At 53.1% G+C, this 21,748-nt stretch overlaps 1 protein-coding gene across 3 annotated transcripts in view; it reads left to right on the forward strand.

The window, feature by feature from the left end:
• The window catches only part of LOC134340539 (coatomer subunit zeta-1-like), a 106,131-nt gene that overhangs the window by 73,622 nt on the left and 10,761 nt on the right, over positions 1-21,748 (forward strand). For 2 of the 3 annotated variants that reach the window (XM_063037900.1, XM_063037898.1), the window contains exons 7-8: positions 19,893-19,944; positions 21,527-21,565. In XM_063037900.1, coding sequence (XP_062893970.1) covers positions 19,893-19,944; positions 21,527-21,565 — 91 coding nt within the window. Of the gene's footprint in view, positions 1-19,892; positions 19,945-20,099; positions 20,199-21,526; positions 21,566-21,748 lie in introns of all 3 variants that reach the window. The other variant, XR_010016578.1, reaches the window with a different exon arrangement.

Consider the following 21,748-nt stretch of genomic DNA (forward strand, 5'->3'; position numbering starts at 1 on the left):
ACCAGAGGACACAGATAGAGTGGATGTGGAGAGGATGTTTCCTATAGTGGGGGAATCTAGGACCAGAGGACACAGATAGAGTGGATGTGGAGAGGATGTTTCCTATAGTAGGGGGAGTCAAGGACCAGATAGCACAGATAGAGTGGATGTGGAGAGGATGTTTCCTATACTGGGGGAGTCTAGGACCAGAGGACACAGATAGAGTGGATGTGGAGAGGATGTTTCCTATACTGGGGGAGTCTGGGACCAGAGGACACAGGTAGAGTGGGTGTGGAGAGGATGTTTCCTATGGTGGGGGAGTCTAGGACCAGAGGGCACAGATAGAGTGGATGTGGAGAGGATGTTTCCTATAGTGGGGGAGTCTAGGACCAGAGGGCACAGATAGAGTGGATGTGGGGAGGATGGTTCCTATAGTGGGGGAGTCTAGGACCAGAGGACACAGATAGAGTGGATGTTGGGAGGATGTTTCCTATAGTGGGGGAGAATAGGACCAGAGGACACAGATAGAGTGGATGTGGAGAGGATGTTTCCTATAGTGGGGGAGTCTAGGACCAGAGGACACAGATAGTGTGGATGTGGGGAGGATGGTTCCTATAGTGGGGGAGTCTGGGACCAGAGGACACAGATAGAGTGGGTGTGGAGAGGATGTTTCCTATGGTGGGGGAGTCTAGGACCAGAGGGCACAGATAGAGTGGATGTGGAGAGGATGTTTCCTATAGTGGGGGAGTCTAGGACCAGAGGACACAGATAGAGTGGATGTGGAGAGGATGTTTCCTATAGTGGGGGAGTCTAGGACCAGAGGGCACAGATAGAGTGGATGTGGGGAGGATGGTTCCTATAGTGGGGGAGTCTGGGACCAGAGGACACAGATAGAGTGGATGTGGAGAGGATGTTTCCTATGGTGGGGGAGTCTAGGACCAGAGGGCACAGATAGAGTGGATGTGGAGAGGATGTTTCCTATAGTGGGGGAGTCTAGGACCAGAGGACACAGATAGAGTGGATGTGGAGAGGATGTTTCCTATAGTGGGGGAGTCTAGGACCAGAGGACACAGATAGAGTGGATGTGGAGAGGATGTTTCCTATAGTGGGGGAGTCTAGGACCAGAGGACACAGATAGAGTGGATGTGGAGAGGATGTTTCCTATAGTGGGGGAGTCTAGGACCAGAGGACACAGATAGAGTGGATGTGGAGAGGATGTTTCTTATAGTGAGGGAGTCTAGGACCAGAGGACACAGATAGAGTGAATGTGGAGGGGACGTTTCCTATAGTGGGGGAGTGTAGGACCAGAGGGCACAGATAGACTGGATGTGGAGAGGATGTTTCCTATAGTGGGGGAGTCTAGGACCAGAGGGCACAGATAGAGTGGTTGTGGGGAGGATGGTTCCTATAGTGGGGGAGTCTGGGACCAGAGGACACAGATAGAGTGGGTGTGGAGAGGATGTTTCCTATGGTGGGGGAGTCTAGGACCAGAGGGCACAGATAGAGTGGATGTGGAGAGGATGTTTCCTATAGTGGGGGAGTCTAGGACCAGAGGACACAGATAGAGTGGATGTGGAGAGGATGTTTCCTGTAGTTGGGGAGTCTAGGACCAGAGGACACAGACAGAGTGGATGTGGAGAGGATGTTTCCTATAGTGGGGGTGTCTAGGACCAGAGGGCACAGATAGAGTGGATGTGGAGAGGATGTTTCCTATAGTGGGGGAGTCTAGGACCAGAGGACACAGATAGAGTGGATGTGGAGAGGATGTTTCCTGTAGTTGGGGAGTCTAGGACCAGAAGACACAGATAGAGTGGATGTGGAGAGGATGTTTCCTATAGTGGGGGAGTCGAGGACCAGAGGACACAGATAGAGTGGATGTGGAGAGGATGTTTCCTATAGTGGGGGAGTCTAGGACCAGAGGACACAGATAGAGTGGATGTGGAGAGGATGTTTCCTATAGTGGGGGAATCTAGGACCAGAGGACACAGATAGAGTGGATGTGGAGAGGATGTTTCCTATAGTAGGGGGAGTCAAGGACCAGATAGCACAGATAGAGTGGATGTGGAGAGGATGTTTCCTATACTGGGGGAGTCTAGGACCAGAGGACACAGATAGAGTGGATGTGGAGAGGATGTTTCCTATACTGGGGGAGTCTGGGACCAGAGGACACAGGTAGAGTGGGTGTGGAGAGGATGTTTCCTATGGTGGGGGAGTCTAGGACCAGAGGGCACAGATAGAGTGGATGTGGAGAGGATGTTTCCTATAGTGGGGGAGTCTAGGACCAGAGGGCACAGATAGAGTGGATGTGGGGAGGATGGTTCCTATAGTGGGGGAGTCTAGGACCAGAGGACACAGATAGAGTGGATGTTGGGAGGATGTTTCCTATAGTGGGGGAGAATAGGACCAGAGGACACAGATAGAGTGGATGTGGAGAGGATGTTTCCTATAGTGGGGGAGTCTAGGACCAGAGGACACAGATAGTGTGGATGTGGGGAGGATGGTTCCTATAGTGGGGGAGTCTGGGACCAGAGGACACAGATAGAGTGGGTGTGGAGAGGATGTTTCCTATGGTGGGGGAGTCTAGGACCAGAGGGCACAGATAGAGTGGATGTGGAGAGGATGTTTCCTATAGTGGGGGAGTCTAGGACCAGAGGACACAGATAGAGTGGATGTGGAGAGGATGTTTCCTATAGTGGGGGAGTCTAGGACCAGAGGGCACAGATAGAGTGGATGTGGGGAGGATGGTTCCTATAGTGGGGGAGTCTAGGACCAGAGGACACAGATAGAGTGGATGTGGGGAGGATGTTTCCTATAGTGGGGGAGAATAGGACCAGAGGACACAGATAGAGTGGATGTGGAGAGGATGTTTCCTACAGTGGGGGAGTCTAGGACCAGAGGACACAGATAGAGTGGATGTGGGGAGGATGGTTCCTATAGTGGGGGAGTCTGGGACCAGAGGACACAGATAGAGTGGGTGTGGAGAGGATGTTTCCTATGGTGGGGGAGTCTAGGACCAAAGGGCACAGATAGAGTGGATGTGGAGAGGATGTTTCCTATAGTGGGGGAGTCTAGGACCAGAGGACACAGATAGAGTGGATGTGGGGAGGATGTTTCCTATAGTGGGGGAGTCTAGGACCAGAGGACACAGATAGAGTGGATGTGGAGAGGATGTTTCCTATAGTGGGGGACTCTAGGACCAGAGGACACAGATAGAGTGGATGTGGAGAGGATGTTTCCTATAGTGGGGGAGTCTAGGACCAGAGGGCACAGATAGAGTGGATGTGGAGAGGATGTTTCCTATAGTGGGGGAGTCCAGGACCAGAGGACACAGATAGAGTGGATGTGGAGAGGATGTTTCCTATGGTGGGGGAATCTAGGACCAGAGGACACAGATAGAGTGGATGTGGGGAGGATGGTTCCTATAGTGGGGGAGTCTAGGATAGAGGACACAGATAGAGTGGATGTTGGGAGGATGTTTCCTATAGTGGGGGAGAATAGGACCAGAGGACACAGATATAGTGGATGTGGAGAGGATGTTTCCTATGGTGGGGGAGTCTAGGACCAGAGGGCACAGATAGAGTGGATGTGGAGAGGATGTTTCCTATAGTGGGGGAGTCTAGGACCAGAGGACACAGATAGAGTGGATGTGGAGAGGATGTTTCCTATAGTGGGGGAGTCTAGGACCAGAGGGCACAGATAGAGTGGATGTGGGGAGGATGGTTCCTACAGTGGGGGAGTCTAGGACCAGAGGACACAGATAGAGTGGATGTGGGGAGGATGTTTCCTATAGTGGGGGAGAATAGGACCAGAGGACACAGATAGAGTGGATGTGGAGAGGATGTTTCCTACAGTGGGGGAGTCTAGGACCAGAGGACACAGATAGAGTGGATGTGGGGAGGATGGTTCCTATAGTGGGGGAGTCTGGGACCAGAGGACACAGATAGAGTGGGTGTGGAGAGGATGTTTCCTATGGTGGGGGAGTCTAGGACCAAAGGGCACAGATAGAGTGGATGTGGAGAGGATGTTTCCTATAGTGGGGGGAGTCTAGGACCAGAGGGCACAGATAGAGTGGATGTGGAGAGGATGTTTCCTATAGTGGGGGAGTCCAGGACCAGAGGACACAGATAGAGTGGATGTGGAGATGATGTTTCCTGTAGTTGGGGAGTCTAGGACCAGAGGACACAGATAGAGTGGATGTGGAGAGGATGTTTCCTATAGTGGGGGAGTCGAGGACCAGAGGACACAGATAGAGTGGATGTGGAGAGGATGTTTCCTATGGTGGGGGAATCTAGGACCAGAGGACACAGATAGAGTGGATGTGGAGAGGATGTTTCCTATAGTGGGGGAATCTAGGACCAGAGGACACAGATAGAGTGGATGTGGAGAGGATGTTTCCTATAGTAGGGGGAGTCAAGGACCAGATAGCACAGATAGAGTGGATGTGGAGAGGATGTTTCCTATACTGGGGGAGTCTAGGACCAGAGGACACAGATAGAGTGGATGTGGAGAGGATGTTTCCTATACTGGGGGAGTCTGGGACCAGAGGACACAGATAGAGTGGGTGTGGAGAGGATGTTTCCTATGGTGGGGGAGTCGAGGACCAGAGGGCACAGATAGAGTGGATGTGGAGAGGATGTTTCCTATAGTGGGGGACTCTAGGTCCAGAGGGCACAGATAGAGTGGATGTGGGGAGGATGTTTCCTATAGTGGGGGAGTCTAGGACCAGAGGACACAGATAGAGTGGATGTGGAGAGGATGTTTCCTATAGTGGGGGAGTCTAGGACCAGAGGACACAGATAGAGTGGATGTGGAGAGGATGTTTCCTATAGTGGGGGAGTCTAGGACCAGAGGACACAGATAGAGTGGATGTGGAGAGGATGTTTCCTATAGTGGGGGAGTCTAGGACCAGAGGACACAGATAGAGTGGATGTGGAGAGGATGTTTCCTATAGTGAGGGAGTCTAGGACCAGAGGACACAGATAGAGTGGATGTGGAGAGGATGTTTCCTATAGTGGGGGAGTCTAGGACCAGAGGGCACAGATAGAGTGGATGTGGGGAGGATGTTTCCTATAGTGGGGAGACTAGGACCAGAGGGCACAGATAGAGTGGTTGTGGGGAGGATGGTTCCTATACTGGGGGAGTCTGGGACCAGAGGACACAGATAGAGTGGATGTGGAGAGGATGTTTCCTATGGTGGGGGAGTCTAGGACCAGAGGGCACAGATAGAGTGGATGTGGAGAGGATGTTTCCTATAGTGGGGGAGTCTAGGACCAGAGGACACAGATAGAGTGGATGTGGAGAGGATGTTTCCTGTAGTTGGGGAGTCTAGGACCAGAGGACGCAGACAGAGTGGATGTGGAGAGGATGTTTCCTATAGTGGGGGGAGTCTAGGACCAGAGGGCACAGATAGAGTGGATGTGGAGAGGATGTTTCCTATAGTGGGGGAGTCCAGGACCAGAGGACACAGATAGAGTGGATGTGGAGAGGATGTTTCCTGTAGTTGGGGAGTCTAGGACCAGAGGACACAGATAGAGTGGATGTGGAGAGGATGTTTCCTATAGTGGGGGAGTCGAGGACCAGAGGACACAGATAGAGTGGATGTGGAGAGGATGTTTCCTATGGTGGGGGAATCTAGGACCAGAGGACACAGATAGAGTGGATGTGGAGAGGATGTTTCCTATAGTGGGGGAATCTAGGACCAGAGGACACAGATAGAGTGGATGTGGAGAGGATGTTTCCTATAGTAGGGGGAGTCAAGGACCAGATAGCAGAGATAGAGTGGATGTGGAGAGGATGTTTCCTATACTGGGGGAGTCTGGGACCAGAGGACACAGGTAGAGTGGGTGTGGAGAGGATGTTTCCTATGGTGGGGGAGTCTAGGACCAGAGGGCACAGATAGAGTGGATGTGGAGAGGATGTTTCCTATAGTGGGGGAGTCTAGGACCAGAGGGCACAGATAGAGTGGATGTGGGGAGGATGTTTCCTATAGTGGGGGAGTCTAGGACCAGAGGACACAGATAGAGTGGATGTTGGGAGGATGTTTCCTATAGTGGGGGAGAATAGGACCAGAGGACACAGATAGAGTGGATGTGGAGAGGATGTTTCCTATAGTGGGGGAGTCTAGGACCAGAGGACACAGATAGTGTGGATGTGGGGAGGATGGTTCCTATAGTGGGGGAGTCTGGGACCAGAGGACACAGATAGAGTGGGTGTGGAGAGGATGTTTCCTATGGTGGGGGAGTCTAGGACCAGAGGGCACAGATAGAGTGGATGTGGAGAGGATGTTTCCTATAGTGGGGGAGTCTAGGACCAGAGGACACAGATAGAGTGGATGTGGAGAGGATGTTTCCTATAGTGGGGGAGTCTAGGACCAGAGGGCACAGATAGAGTGGATGTGGGGAGGATGGTTCCTATAGTGGGGGAGTCTAGGACCAGAGGACACAGATAGAGTGGATGTGGGGAGGATGTTTCCTATAGTGGGGGAGAATAGGACCAGAGGACACAGATAGAGTGGATGTGGAGAGGATGTTTCCTACAGTGGGGGAGTCTAGGACCAGAGGACACAGATAGAGTGGATGTGGGGAGGATGGTTCCTATAGTGGGGGAGTCTGGGACCAGAGGACACAGATAGAGTGGGTGTGGAGAGGATGTTTCCTATGGTGGGGGAGTCTAGGACCAAAGGGCACAGATAGAGTGGATGTGGAGAGGATGTTTCCTATAGTGGGGGGAGTCTAGGACCAGAGGACACAGATAGAGTGGATGTGGGGAGGATGGTTCCTATAGTGGGGGAGTCTAGGACCAGAGGACACAGATAGAGTGGATGTGGAGAGGATGTTTCCTATAGTGGGGCACTCTAGGACCAGAGGACACAGATAGAGTGGATGTGGGGAGGATGTTTCCTATAGTGGGGGAGTCTAGGACCAGAGGGCACAGATAGAGTGGATGTGGAGAGGATGTTTCCTATAGTGTGGGAGTCTAGGACCAGAGGACACAGACAGAGTGGATGTGGAGAGGATGTTTCCTATAGTGGGGGAGTCTAGGACCAGAGGACACAGATAGAGTGGATGTGGAGAGGATGTTTCCTATAGTGAGGGAGTCTAGGACCAGAGGACACAGATAGAGTGGATGTGGAGAGGATGTTTCCTATAGTGAGGGAGTCTAGGACCAGAGGACACAGATAGAGTGGATGTGGAGAGGATGTTTCCTATAGTGGGGGAGTCTAGGACCAGAGGGCACAGATAGAGTGGATGTGGGGAGGATGTTTCCTATAGTGGGGAGACTAGGACCAGAGGGCACAGATAGAGTAGTTGTGGGGAGGATGGTTCCTATAGTGGGGGAGTCTAGGACCAGAGGACACAGCTAGAGTGGATGTGGGGAGGATGTTTCCTATAGTGGGGGAGAATAGGACCAGAGGACACAGATAGAGTGGATGTGGAGAGGATGTTTCCTACAGTGGGGGAGTCTAGGACCAGAGGACACAGATAGAGTGGATGTGGGGAGGATCGTTCCTATAGTGGGGGAGTCTGGGACCAGAGGACACAGATAGAGTGGGTGTGGAGAGGATGTTTCCTGTGGTGGGGGAGTCTAGGACCAAAGGGCACAGATAGAGTCGATGTGGAGAGGATGTTTCCTATAGTGGGGGAGTCTAGGACCAGAGGACACAGATAGAGTAGATGTGGAGAGGATGTTTCCTATAGTGGGGGAGTCTAGGACCAGAGGACACAGATAGAGTGGATGTGGGGAGGATGTTTCCTATAGTGGGGGAGTCTAGGACCAGAGGGCACAGATAGAGTGGATGTGGAGAGGATGTTTCCTATAGTGGGGGAGTCTAGGACCAGAGGACACAGACAGAGTGGATGTGGAGAGGATGTTTCCTATAGTGGGGGAGTCTAGGACCAGAGGACACAGATAGAGTGGATGTGGAGAGGATGTTTCCTATAGTGGGGGAGTCGAGGACCAGAGGACACAGATAGAGTGGATGTGGAGAGGATGTTTCCTATAGTGGGGGAGTCTAGGACCAGAGGACACAGATAGAGTGGATGTGGAGAGGATGTTTCCTATAGTGGGGGAGTCTAGGACCAGAGGACACAGATAGAGTGGATGTGGAGAGGATGTTTCCTATAGTGGGGGAGTCTAGGACCAGAGGCACAGATAGAGTGGATGTGGAGAGGATGTTTCCTATAGTGGGGGAGTCTAGGACCAGAGGACACAGATAGAGTGGATGTGGAGAGGATGTTTCCTATAGTGGGGGAGTCTAGGACCAGAGGACACAGATAGAGTGGATGTGGAGAGGATGTTTCCTATAGTGGGGGAGTCTAGGACCAGAGGGCACAGATAGAGTGGATGTGGAGAGGATGTTTCCTATAGTGGGGGAGTCTAGGACCAGAGGGCACAGATAGAGTGGATGTGGGGAGGATGGTTCCTATAGTGGGGGAGTCTAGGACCAGAGGACACAGATAGAGTGGATGTGGGGAGGATGTTTCCTATAGTGGGGGAGAATAGGACCAGAGGACACAGATAGAGTGGATGTGGAGAGGATGTTTCCTATAGTGGGGGAGTCTAGGACCAGAGGACACAGATAGAGTGGATGTGGGGAGGATGGTTCCTATAGTGGGGGAGTCTGGGACCAGAGGACACAGATAGAGTGGGTGTGGAGAGGATGTTTCCTATGGTGGGGGAGTCTAGGACCAGAGGGCACAGATAGAGTGGATGTGGAGAGGATGTTTCCTATAGTGGGGGAGTCTAGGACCAGAGGACACAGATAGAGTGGATGTGGAGAGGATGTTTCCTATAGTGGGGGAGTCTAGGACCAGAGGGCACAGATAGAGTGGATGTGGGGAGGATGTTTCCTATAGTGGGGGAGTCTAGGACCAGAGGACACAGATAGAGTGGATGTGGGGAGGATGTTTCCTATAGTGGGGGAGAATAGGACCAGAGGACACAGATAGAGTGGATGTGGAGAGGATGTTTCCTACAGTGGGGGAGTCTAGGACCAGAGGACACAGATAGAGTGGATGTGGGGAGGATGGTTCCTATAGTGGGGGAGTCTGGGACCAGAGGACACAGATAGAGTGGGTGTGGAGAGGATGTTTCCTATGGTGGGGGAGTCTAGGACCAAAGGGCACAGATAGAGTGGATGTGGAGAGGATGTTTCCTATAGTGGGGGGAGTCTAGGACCAGAGGACACAGATAGAGTGGATGTGGGGAGGATGGTTCCTATAGTGGGGGAGTCTAGGACCAGAGGACACAGATAGAGTGGATGTGGAGAGGATGTTTCCTATAGTGGGGCACTCTAGGACCAGAGGACACAGATAGAGTGGATGTGGGGAGGATGTTTCCTATAGTGGGGGAGTCTAGGACCAGAGGGCACAGATAGAGTGGATGTGGAGAGGATGTTTCCTATAGTGGGGGAGTCTAGGACCAGAGGACACAGACAGAGTGGATGTGGAGAGGATGTTTCCTATAGTGGGGGAGTCTAGGACCAGAGGACACAGATAGAGTGGATGTGGAGAGGATGTTTCCTATAGTGAGGGAGTCTAGGACCAGAGGACACAGATAGAGTGGATGTGGAGAGGATGTTTCCTATAGTGAGGGAGTCTAGGACCAGAGGACACAGATAGAGTGGATGTGGAGAGGATGTTTCCTATAGTGGGGGAGTCTAGGACCAGAGGACACAGATAGAGTGGATGTGGAGAGGATGTTTCCTACAGTGGGGGAGTCTAGGACCAGAGGACACAGATAGAGTGGATGTGGGGAGGATGGTTCCTATAGTGGGGGAGTCTGGGACCAGAGGACACAGATAGAGTGGGTGTGGAGAGGATGTTTCCTATGGTGGGGGAGTCTAGGACCAAAGGGCACAGATAGAGTGGATGTGGAGAGGATGTTTCCTATAGTGGGGGAGTCTAGGACCAGAGGACACAGATAGAGTGGATGTGGAGAGGATGTTTCCTATAGTGGGGGCAGTCTAGGACCAGAGGACACAGATAGAGTGGATGTGGAGAGGATGTTTCCTATAGTGGGGGAGTCTAGGACCAGAGGACACAGATAGAGTGGATGTGGAGAGGATGTTTCCTATAGTGAGGGAGTCTAGGACCAGAGGACACAGATAGAGTGGATGTGGAGAGGATGTTTCCTATAGTGAGGGAGTCTAGGACCAGAGGACACAGATAGAGTGGATGTGGAGAGGATGTTTCCTATAGTGGGGGAGTCTAGGACCAGAGGGCACAGATAGAGTGGATGTGGGGAGGATGTTTCCTATAGTGGGGAGACTAGGACCAGAGGGCACAGATAGAGTGGTTGTGGGGAGGATGGTTCCTATACTGGGGGAGTCTGGGACCAGAGGACACAGATAGAGTGGGTGTGGAGAGGATGTTTCCTATGGTGGGGGAGTCTAGGACCAGAGGGCACAGATAGAGTGGATGTGGAGAGGATGTTTCCTATAGTGGAGGGAGTCTAGGACCAGAGGACACAGATAGAGTGGATGTGGAGAGGATGTTTCCTATAGTGGGGGAGTCTAGGACCAGAGGACACAGATAGAGTGGATGTGGAGAGGATGTTTCCTATAGTGGGGGGAGTCTAGGACCAGAGGGCACAGATAGAGTGGATGTGGAGAGGATGTTTCCTATAGTGGGGGAGTCTAGGACCAGAGGACACAGATAGAGTGGATGTGGAGAGGATGTTTCCTATAGTGGGGGAGTCTAGGACCAGAGGACACAGATAGAGTGGATGTGGAGAGGATGTTTCCTATGGTGGGGGAGTCTAGGACCAGAGGACACAGATAGAGTGGATGTGGAGAGGATGTTTCCTATAGTGGGGGAGTCTAGGACCAGAGGACACAGATAGAGTGGATGTGGAGAGGATGTTTCCTATAGTGGGGGAGTCTAGGACCAGAGGGCACAGATAGAGTGGATGTGGAGAGGATGTTTCCTATAGTGGGGGAGTCTAGGACCAGAGGACACAGATAGAGTGGATGTGGAGAGGATGTTTCCTATAGTGGGGGAGTCTAGGACCAGAGGACACAGATAGAGTGGATGTGGAGAGGATGTTTCCTATAGTGGGGGAGTCTAGGACCAGAGGGCACAGATAGAGTGGATGTGGAGAGGATGTTTCCTATAGTGGGGGAGTCTAGGACCAGAGGACACAGATAGAGTGGATGTGGAGAGGATGTTTCCTATAGTGGGGGAGTCTAGGACCAGAGGACACAGATAGAGTGGATGTGGAGAGGATGTTTCCTATAGTGGGGGAGTCTAGGACCAGAGGACACAGATAGAGTGGATGTGGAGAGGATGTTTCCTATAGTGGGGGAGTCTAGGACCAGAGGACACAGATAGAGTGGATGTGGGGAGGATGTTTCCTATAGTGGGGGAGTCTAGGACCAGAGGACACAGATAGAGTGGATGTGGAGAGGATGTTTCCTATAGTGGGGGAGTCTAGGACCAGAGGGCACAGATAGAGTGGATGTGGAGAGGATGTTTCCTATAGTGGGGGAGTCTAGGACCAGAGGACACAGATAGAGTGGATGTGGAGAGGATGTTTCCTATAGTGGGGGAGTCTAGGACCAGAGGACACAGATAGAGTGGATGTGGAGAGGATGTTTCCTATAGTGGGGGAGTCTAGGACCAGAGGACACAGATAGAGTGGATGTGGAGAGGATGTTTCCTATAGTGGGGGAGTCTAGGACCAGAGGACACAGATAGAGTGGATGTGGAGAGGATGTTTCCTATAGTGGGGGAGTCTAGGACCAGAGGACACAGATAGAGTGGATGTGGAGAGGATGTTTCCTATAGTGGGGGAGTCTAGGACCAGAGGGCACAGATAGAGTGGATGTGGGGAGGATGTTTCCTATAGTGGGGGAGTCTAGGACCAGAGGGCACAGATAGAGTGGTTGTGGGGAGGATGGTTCCTATACTGGGGGAGTCTGGGACCAGAGGACACAGATAGAGTGGGTGTGGAGAGGATGTTTCCTATGGTGGGGGAGTCTAGGACCAGAGGGCACAGATAGAGTGGATGTGGAGAGGATGTTTCCTATAGTGGGGGAGTCTAGGACCAGAGGACACAGATAGAGTGGATGTGGAGAGGATGTTTCCTGTAGTTGGGGAGTCTAGGACCAGAGGACGCAGACAGAGTGGATGTGGAGAGGATGTTTCCTATAGTGGGGGGAGTCTAGGACCAGAGGGCACAGATAGAGTGGATGTGGAGAGGATGTTTCCTATAGTGGGGGGAGTCTAGGACCAGAGGACACAGATAGAGTGGATGTGGAGAGGATGTTTCCTGTAGTTGGGGAGTCTAGGACCAGAGGACACAGATAGAGTGGATGTGGAGAGGATGTTTCCTATAGTGGGGGAGTCGAGGACCAGAGGACACAGATAGAGTGGATGTGGAGAGGATGTTTCCTATGGTGGGGGAATCTAGGACCAGAGGACACAGATAGAGTGGATGTGGAGAGGATGTTTCCTATAGTGGGGGAATCTAGGACCAGAGGACACAGATAGAGTGGATGTGGAGAGGATGTTTCCTATAGTAGGGGGAGTCAAGGACCAGATAGCACAGATAGAGTGGATGTGGAGAGGATGTTTCCTATACTGGGGGAGTCTAGGACCAGAGGACACAGATAGAGTGGATGTGGAGAGGATGTTTCCTATACTGGGGGAGTCTGGGACCAGAGGACACAGGTAGAGTGGGTGTGGAGAGGATGTTTCCTATGGTGGGGGAGTCTAGGACCAGAGGGCACAGATAGAGTGGATGTGGAGAGGATGTTTCCTATAGTGGGGGAGTCTAGGACCAGAGGGCACAGATAGAGTGGATGTGGGGAGGATGGTTCCTATAGTGGGGGAGTCTAGGACCAGAGGACACAGATAGAGTGGATGTTGGGAGGATGTTTCCTATAGTGGGGGAGAATAGGACCAGAGGACACAGATAGAGTGGATGTGGAGAGGATGTTTCCTATAGTGGGGGAGTCTAGGACCAGAGGACACAGATAGTGTGGATGTGGGGAGGATGGTTCCTATAGTGGGGGAGTCTAGGACCAGAGGACACAGATAGAGTGGGTGTGGAGAGGATGTTTCCTATGGTGGGGGAGTCTAGGACCAGAGGGCACAGATAGAGTGGATGTGGAGAGGATGTTTCCTATAGTGGGGGAGTCTAGGACCAGAGGACACAGATAGAGTGGATGTGGAGAGGATGTTTCCTATAGTGGGGGAGTCTAGGACCAGAGGGCACAGATAGAGTGGATGTGGGGAGGATGGTTCCTATAGTGGGGGAGTCTAGGACCAGAGGACACAGATAGAGTGGATGTGGGGAGGATGTTTCCTATAGTGGGGGAGAATAGGACCAGAGGACACAGATAGAGTGGATGTGGAGAGGATGTTTCCTACAGTGGGGGTGTCTAGGACCAGATGACACAGATAGAGTGGATGTGGGGAGGATGGTTCCTATAGTGGGGGAGTCTGGGACCAGAGGACACAGATAGAGTGGGTGTGGAGAGGATGTTTCCTATGGTGGGGGAGTCTAGGACCAAAGGGCACAGATAGAGTGGATGTGGAGAGGATGTTTCCTATAGTGGGGGGAGTCTAGGACCAGAGGACACAGATAGAGTGGATGTGGGGAGGATGGTTCCTATAGTGGGGGAGTCTAGGACCAGAGGACACAGATAGAGTGGATGTGGAGAGGATGTTTCCTATAGTGGGGCAGTCTAGGACCAGAGGACACAGATAGAGTGGATGTGGGGAGGATGTTTCCTATAGTGGGGGAGTCTAGGACCAGAGGGCACAGATAGAGTGGATGTGGAGAGGATGTTTCCTATAGTGTGGGAGTCTAGGACCAGAGGACACAGACAGAGTGGATGTGGAGAGGATGTTTCCTATAGTGGGGGAGTCTAGGACCAGAGGACACAGATAGAGTGGATGTGGAGAGGATGTTTCCTATAGTGAGGGAGTCTAGGACCAGAGGACACAGATAGAGTGGATGTGGAGAGGATGTTTCCTATAGTGAGGGAGTCTAGGACCAGAGGACACAGATAGAGTGGATGTGGAGAGGATGTTTCCTATAGTGGGGGAGTCTAGGACCAGAGGGCACAGATAGAGTGGATGTGGGGAGGATGTTTCCTATAGTGGGGAGACTAGGACCAGAGGGCACAGATAGAGTGGTTGTGGGGAGGATGGTTCCTATAGTGGGGGAGTCTAGGACCAGAGGACACAGCTAGAGTGGATGTGGGGAGGATGTTTCCTATAGTGGGGGAGAATAGGACCAGAGGACACAGATAGAGTGGATGTGGAGAGGATGTTTCCTACAGTGGGGGAGTCTAGGACCAGAGGACACAGATAGAGTGGATGTGGGGAGGATGGTTCCTATAGTGGGGGAGTCTGGGACCAGAGGACACAGATAGAGTGGGTGTGGAGAGGATGTTTCCTATGGTGGGGGAGTCTAGGACCAAAGGGCACAGATAGAGTAGATGTGGAGAGGATGTTTCCTATAGTGGGGGAGTCTAGGACCAGAGGACACAGATAGAGTAGATGTGGAGAGGATGTTTCCTATAGTGGGGCAGTCTAGGACCAGAGGACACAGATAGAGTGGATGTGGGGAGGATGTTTCCTATAGTGGGGGAGTCTAGGACCAGAGGGCACAGATAGAGTGGATGTGGAGAGGATGTTTCCTATAGTGGGGGAGTCTAGGACCAGAGGACACAGACAGAGTGGATGTGGAGAGGATGTTTCCTATAGTGGGGGAGTCTAGGACCAGAGGACACAGATAGAGTGGATGTGGAGAGGATGTTTCCTATAGTGAGGGAGTCTAGGACCAGAGGATACAGGTAGAGTGGATGTGGAGAGGATGTTTCCTATAGTGAGGGAGTCTAGGACCAGAGGACACAGATAGAGTGGATGTGGAGAGGATGTTTCCTATAGTGAGGGAGTCTAGGACCAGAGGACACAGATAGAGTGGATGTGGAGAGGATGTTTCCTATAGTGGGGGAGTCTAGGACCAGAGGGCACAGATAGAGTGGATGTGGGGAGGATGTTTCCTATAGTGGGGAGACTAGGACCAGAGGGCACAGATAGAGTGGTTGTGGGGAGGATGGTTCCTATAGTGGGGGAGTCTAGGACCAGAGGACACAGATAGAGTGGATGTGGGGAGGATGTTTCCTATAGTGGGGGAGTGTAGGACCAGAGGGCACAGATAGAGTGGATGTGGAGAGGATGTTTCCTATAGTGGGGCAGTCTAGGACCAGAGGACACAGATAGAGTGGATGTGGAGAGGATGTTTCCTATAGTGGGGGAGTCTAGGACCAGAGGACACAGATAGAGTGGATGTGGAGAGGATGTTTCCTATAGTGGGGGAGTCTAGGACCAGAGGACACAGATAGAGTGGATGTGGAGAGGATGTTTCCTATAGTGGGGGAGTCTAGGACCAGAGGGCACAGATAGAGTGGATGTGGGGAGGATGTTTCCTATAGTGGGGAGACTAGGACCAGAGGGCACAGATAGAGTGGATGTGGAGAGGATGTTTCCTATAGTGGGGGGAATCTAGGACCAGAGGGCACAGATAGAGTGGATGTGGAGAGGATGTTTCCTATAGTGGGGGAGTCTAGGACCAGAGGGCACAGATAGAGTGGATGTGGGGAGGATGGTTCCTATAGTGGGGGAGAATAGGACCAGAGGACACAGATAGAGTGGATGTGGGGAGGATGTTTCCTATAGTGGGGGAGTCTAGGACTAGAGGGCACAGATAGAGTGGATGTGGAGAGGATGTTTCCTATAGTAAGGGAGTCTAGGACCAGAGGGCATAGATAGAGTGGATGTGGAGAGGATGTTTCCTATAATGGGAGAGTCTAGGACCAGAGGACACAGATAGAGTGGATGTGGAGAGGATGTTTCCTATCGTGGGGGAGTCTAGGACCAGAGGGCACAGATAGAGTGGATGTGGGGAGGATGGTTCCTATACTGGGGAGTCTAGGACCAGAGGTCACAGATAGAGTGGATGTGGAGAGGATGTTTCCTATAGTGGGGGAGTCTAGGACCAGAGGACACAGATAGAGTGGATGTGGAGAGGATGTTTCCTATAGTGGGGGAGTCTAGGACCAGAGGGTGCAGATCGAGTGGATGTGGAGAGGATGTTTCCTGTGGTGGGGGAGTCTAGGACCAGAGGGCACAGATAGAGTGGATGTGGGGAGGATGGTTCCTATAGTGGGGGAGTCTATGGGCAGAGGGCACAGCCTCTGAATAGAGGGACGACCCCATAAAACAGAGCTGAGGAAGAATTTCTTTGACCAGAGGGGGGTGAATCCGTGGAATTTATCGCCATAGACGGCTGTGTAGGCCGAGTCATTTAAAGCGCATGTTGACTCGCTGTTCATTAGGGTGTTTAAGGTTATGGGTAGAAGGCAGGAGAACGGGGCAAGGAGGGACAGTAAATCAGCCACGATGGAATGCCAGAGCTGAGTCAATGGGCTGAATGGCCTAATTCTGCTCCTATGTCGCCTTTTCTTATAACCAGAGGATATTGAGGGAAAATCTCCTTCACGGGGGAATGGTGACATTTTGAGGTAGCAGGTATGATATCAGAGGAGGCACATTAAATCTGATCAAACACTGGGGAACAGGAGTCACTGAGGGACGGTGTGAGGGAGCTGGATTAACGTCAGTGGGGATACAGTCAGTGACACGGGGCAATGGGAGAGAGGGGTCACTGAGGGACGGCGTGAGGGAGTTGGATTAACGTCAGTGGGGATACAGTCAGTAACACGGGGCAATGGGAGAGAGGGGTCACTGAGGGTTGGTGTGAGGGAGCTGGATTAACGTCAGTGGGGATACAGTCAGTAACACAGGACGCTGGGGGAGAGGGGTCACTGAGGGACGGTGTGAGGGAGCTGGATTAACGTCAGTGGGGATACAGTCAGTGACACAGGACGATGGGGGAGAGGGGTCACTGAGGGACGGCGTGAGGGAGCTGGATTAACGTCAGTGGGGATACAGTCAGTAACACGGGGCAATGGGAGAGAGGGGTCACTGAGGGATGGTGTGAGGGAGCTGGATTAACGTCAGTGGGGATACAGTCAGTGACACAGGGTCCTGGGGGAGAGGGGTCACTGAGGGACGGTGTGAGAGAGCTGGATTAACGTCAGTGGGGATACAGTCAGTAACACGGGGCAATGGGAGAGAGGGGTCACTGAGGGACGGCGTGAGAGAGTTGGATTAACGTCAGTGGGGATACAGTCAGTAACACGGGGCAATGGGAGAGAGGGGTCACTGAGGGATGGTGTGAGGGAGCTGGATTAACGTCAGTGGGGATACAGTCAGTGACACAGGACGCTGGGGGAGAGGGGTCACTGAGGGACGGTGTGAGGGAGCTGGATTAACGTCAGTGGGGATACAGTCAGTGACACAGGACGATGGGGGAGAGGGGTCACTGAGGGACGGCGTGAGGGAGCTGGATTAACGTCAGTGGGGATACAGTCAGTAACACGGGGCAATGGGAGAGAGGGGTCACTGAGGGATGGTGTGAGGGAGCTGGATTAACGTCAGTGGGGATACAGTCAGTGACACAGGGTCCTGGGGGAGAGGGGTCACTGAGGGACGGTGTGAGAGAGCTGGATTAACGTCAGTGGGGACACAGTCAGTGACACGGGGCGATGGGGGAAAGGGGTCACTGAGGGACGGTGTGAGGGAGCTGGATTAACGTCGGTGGGGACACAGTCAGTGACACGGGGCGATGGGGGAAAGGGGTCACTGAGGGACGGTGTGAGGGAGCTGGATTAACGTCAGTGGGGATACAGTCAGTGACACAGGACGTGGGGGGAGAGGGGTCACTGAGGGACGGTGTGAGGGAGTTGGAATAACGTCGGTGGGTATACAGTCAGTGACACAGGACGCTGGGGGAGAGGGGTCACTGAGGGACGTTCAGAGGGAGCTGGATTAACGTCAGTGGGGATACAGTCAGTGACACAGGACGATGGGGGAGAGGGGTCACTGAGGGAAGGTGTGAGGGAGCTGGATTAACGTCAGTGGGGATACAGTCAGTGACACGGGGCGATGGGGGAAAGGGGTCACTGAGGGACGGTGTGAGGGAGCTGGATTAACATCAGTGGGGATACAGTCAGTGACAGAGGAGAGGGGTCACTGAGGGACGGTGTGAGGGAGCTGGATTAACATCAGTGGGGATACAGTCAGTGACAGAGGACGATGGGGGAGAGGGGTCACTGAGGGAAGGTGTGAGGGAGCTGGATTAACGTCAGTGGGGACACAGTCAGTGACACAGGACGCTGGGGGAGAGGGGTCACTGAGGGACGGAGTGAGGGAGCTGGATTAACGTCAGTGGGGATACAGTCAGTGACACGGGACGATGGGGGAGAGGGGTCACTGAGGGACGGTGTGAGGGAGAGGGATTAACATCAGTGGGGATACAGTCAGTGACAGAGGAGAGGGGTCACTGAGGGATGGTGTGAGGGAGCTGGATTAACGTCAGTGGGGACACAGTCAGTGACACAGGACGCTGGGGGAGAGGGGTCACTGAGGGACGGTGTGAGGGAGAGGGATTAACGTCAGTGGGGATACAGTCAGTGACACAGGACGTGGGGAGAGGGGTCACTGAGGGACGGTGTGAGGGAGAGGGATTAACATCAGTGGGGATACAGTCAGTGACAGAGGAGAGGGGTCACTGAGGGACGGTGTGAGGGAGCTGGATTAACGTCAGTGGGGATACAGTCAGTGACACAGGACGCTGGGGGAGAGGGGTCACTGAGGGACGGTGTGAGGGAGTTGGAATAACGTCGGTGGGGATACAGTCAGTGACACAGGACGCTGGGGGAGAGGAGTCACTGAGGGACGGTGTGAGGGAGCTGGATTAACGTCAGTGGGGATACAGTCAGTGACAGAGGAGAGGGGTCACTGAGGGACGGTGTGAGGGAGCTGGATTAACGTCAGTGGGGATACAGTCAGTGACACAGGACGTGGGGGGAGAGGGGTCACTGAGGGACGGTGTGAGGGAGTTGGAATAACGTCGGTGGGGATACAGTCAGTGACACAGGACGTGGGGGGAGAGGGGTCACTGAGGGACGGTGTGAGGGAGTTGGAATAACGTCGGTGGGGATACAGTCAGTGACACAGGACGTGGGGGGAGAGGGGTCACTGAGGGACGGTGTGAGGGAGCTGGATTAACGTCAGTGGGGATACAGTCAGTGACACAGGACACTGAGGGAGAGGGGTCACTGAGGGACGGTGTGAGGGAGCTGGATTAATGTCAGTGGGGATACAGTCAGTGACACAGGACGTGGGGGAGAGGGGTCACTGAGGGACGGTGTGAGGGAGAGGGATTAACGTCAGTGGGGATACAGTCAGTGACACAGGACGTGGGGGAGAGGGGTCACTGAGGGACGGTGTGAGGGAGAGGGATTAACATCAGTGGGGATACAGTCAGTGACACAGGACGCTGGGGGAGAGGGGTCATTGAGGGATGGTGTGAGGGAGAGGGATTAACGTCAGTGGGGATACAGTCAGTGACACAGGACGCTGCGGGAGAGGGGTCACTGAGGGACGGTGTGAGGGAGCTGGATTAACGACAGTGGGGATACAGTCAGTGACACGGGGCGATGGGGGAGAGGGGTCACTGAGGGACGGTGTGAGGGAGCTGGATTAACGTCAGTGGGGACACAGTCAGTGACACGGGGCGATGGGGGAGAGGGGTCACTGAGGGACGGTGTGAGGGAGCTGGATTAACGACAGTGGGGATACAGTCAGTGACACGGGGCGATGGGGGAGAGGGGTCACTGAGGGACGGTGTGAGGGAGCTGGATTAACGTCAGTGGGGACACAGTCAGTGGCACGGGGCGATGGGGGAGAGGGGTCACTGAAATCCAGTGTGAGCTGGATTTTCACCTGTTGACGCTATCTGCGTCTCTGGTTTAATCGCCTTTCTCTCGCTAGGGTCATCTTGGAGAGCGATCCCCAACAGGTCATTCAGAAAGTGAACTTCAGGGTAAGTAGACACGCTGGAACGTACGTTTCGAGCCTTTGCTGATCACTTGGTACTGACTGTATCTTCTCTTTCTTCTTTTCTTCCTCTCTCTCCCCTCCTCTGTGTGTCTATCTCCGTCTCTCTCGCTCTCTCTTTCCGCCCTGTCCCTGTGTCAGGCGGTGTCTGAACCGGCCTACGGCTTCGTGCTCTTTGACTACTTAACGAGCGGCAGTAGCTCTGACAGCCGACTTCTGAACTAGCGGCAGGGTACACAGGTACAGGGGTGGCACGCGGGCCAGTGCCTGGTCAGCACTGGGCGGGAAGCTGCAATCCCACGGGCGCCAGATTCAGGCGTCCTGTCGGGGAGGCCGAAGGTGGTTGGAATCAATCGGCCGGGCAGTCAGCTTTCGCGGAGGGGGAAGCCCGAGTCAATGCTTCGTGTTATCTCCCGCACCAGATCACTGGCCTTCAACCAGGGCTCTTTCCGTTCGGCTTGTCGAGCCCTGGTGCGTGATATGAGCTGTCGCACCAAGCACCGCGCTTTACGGTCACGGGCGACCCGGGTTCGATTCCCGCCTCTGCCTGTCACAAGTTCGTACCTTCTCCCCCGTGACCGCGTGAGTTTCCTCCGGGTGCTGTGTTCCCCCCCCCCCAACACTCCGAAGAGGTATGGGTTAGTTGGTTAATTGGTCGTTGTAGATTGGCCTGTGTTTAGTCTCGGTTTAAATCGGGGCATTGCTGAACGCTGCACCTTAATAAATCAACCAACCAATGAAGAAGCAGATTCAAAACATATATAAATAAATAAAATCAACTCTTTATTCTTCTCCATAGAATTTGCCTGACCTGCAGAGTTTTCCCCGTAAACTTTGACACCCTTACTAATCATGAACCTATCAACCTTCGTTTTAAATGTACCCAGTGACTCAGCCTCCACAGCCATCTGTGGCAACGAATTCCACAGATTCACCTCCCTCTGGCGAAAGAAATTCCTCCTCATCTCTGTTCTGGATAGACATCCTTGTATTCTGAGGTTGTGCCCTCTGGTCCTAAACTCCCGCACTATAGGAAGTATCCTCTCCACATCCACTCTATCTGTGTCCTCTGGTCCTAGACTCCCCCACTATAGGAAACATCCTCTCCACATCCACTCTATCTGTGTCCTCTGGTCCTAGACTCCCCCACTATAGGAAACATCCTCTCCACATCCACTCTATCTGTGTCCTCTGGTCCTAGACTCCCCCACCATAGGAAACATCCTCTCCACATCCACTCTATCTGTGCCCTCTAGTCCTAGACTCCCTTACCATAGGAAACATCTTCTCCACATCCACTCTATCTGTGCCCTCTAATCCTAGACTGCCCCCACTACAGGAAACATCCTCTCCACACCCACTCTATCTAACCCATTCAGTATTCAATAGGTTTCAGTGAAATATCCCCTCATTCTCCCAAGTCTTCCCGCAATGGGCAAGCACCAGCCCTCTCCTCAGCTCTCGGACGTTCACTTCCGAGCCTGCACCTCACCTCACTCTGCAACACTTTGATCTGCGTTGCCGGTATGAAAAGTGCTCTCTGACCGAGATTTTAACGTCCTTTTCAGGTTGACGACACGCCTTTAACGGAACAGAGTATGTCTCAGGTGAGACCGCTGAAATCGCGTCCCACTTTCCACTTCTCCCCCGCCCCACACCCCCGCCGCAGTTTTTCGGAGGGGGAATACAGGTGACTGTACGCCAGCCCTGCTGCCTGACCCTCCTCGCTGGCCTTGGGGCAAGACTCCACAGGGCCTAAATTCTGAGGAACGATTTGAACGCAGGATGCG

The sequence above is a fragment of the Mobula hypostoma genome, chromosome X1, assembly GCF_963921235.1.
Source record: "Mobula hypostoma chromosome X1, sMobHyp1.1, whole genome shotgun sequence".
NCBI classification, from domain to species: domain Eukaryota; kingdom Metazoa; phylum Chordata; class Chondrichthyes; order Myliobatiformes; family Myliobatidae; genus Mobula; species Mobula hypostoma.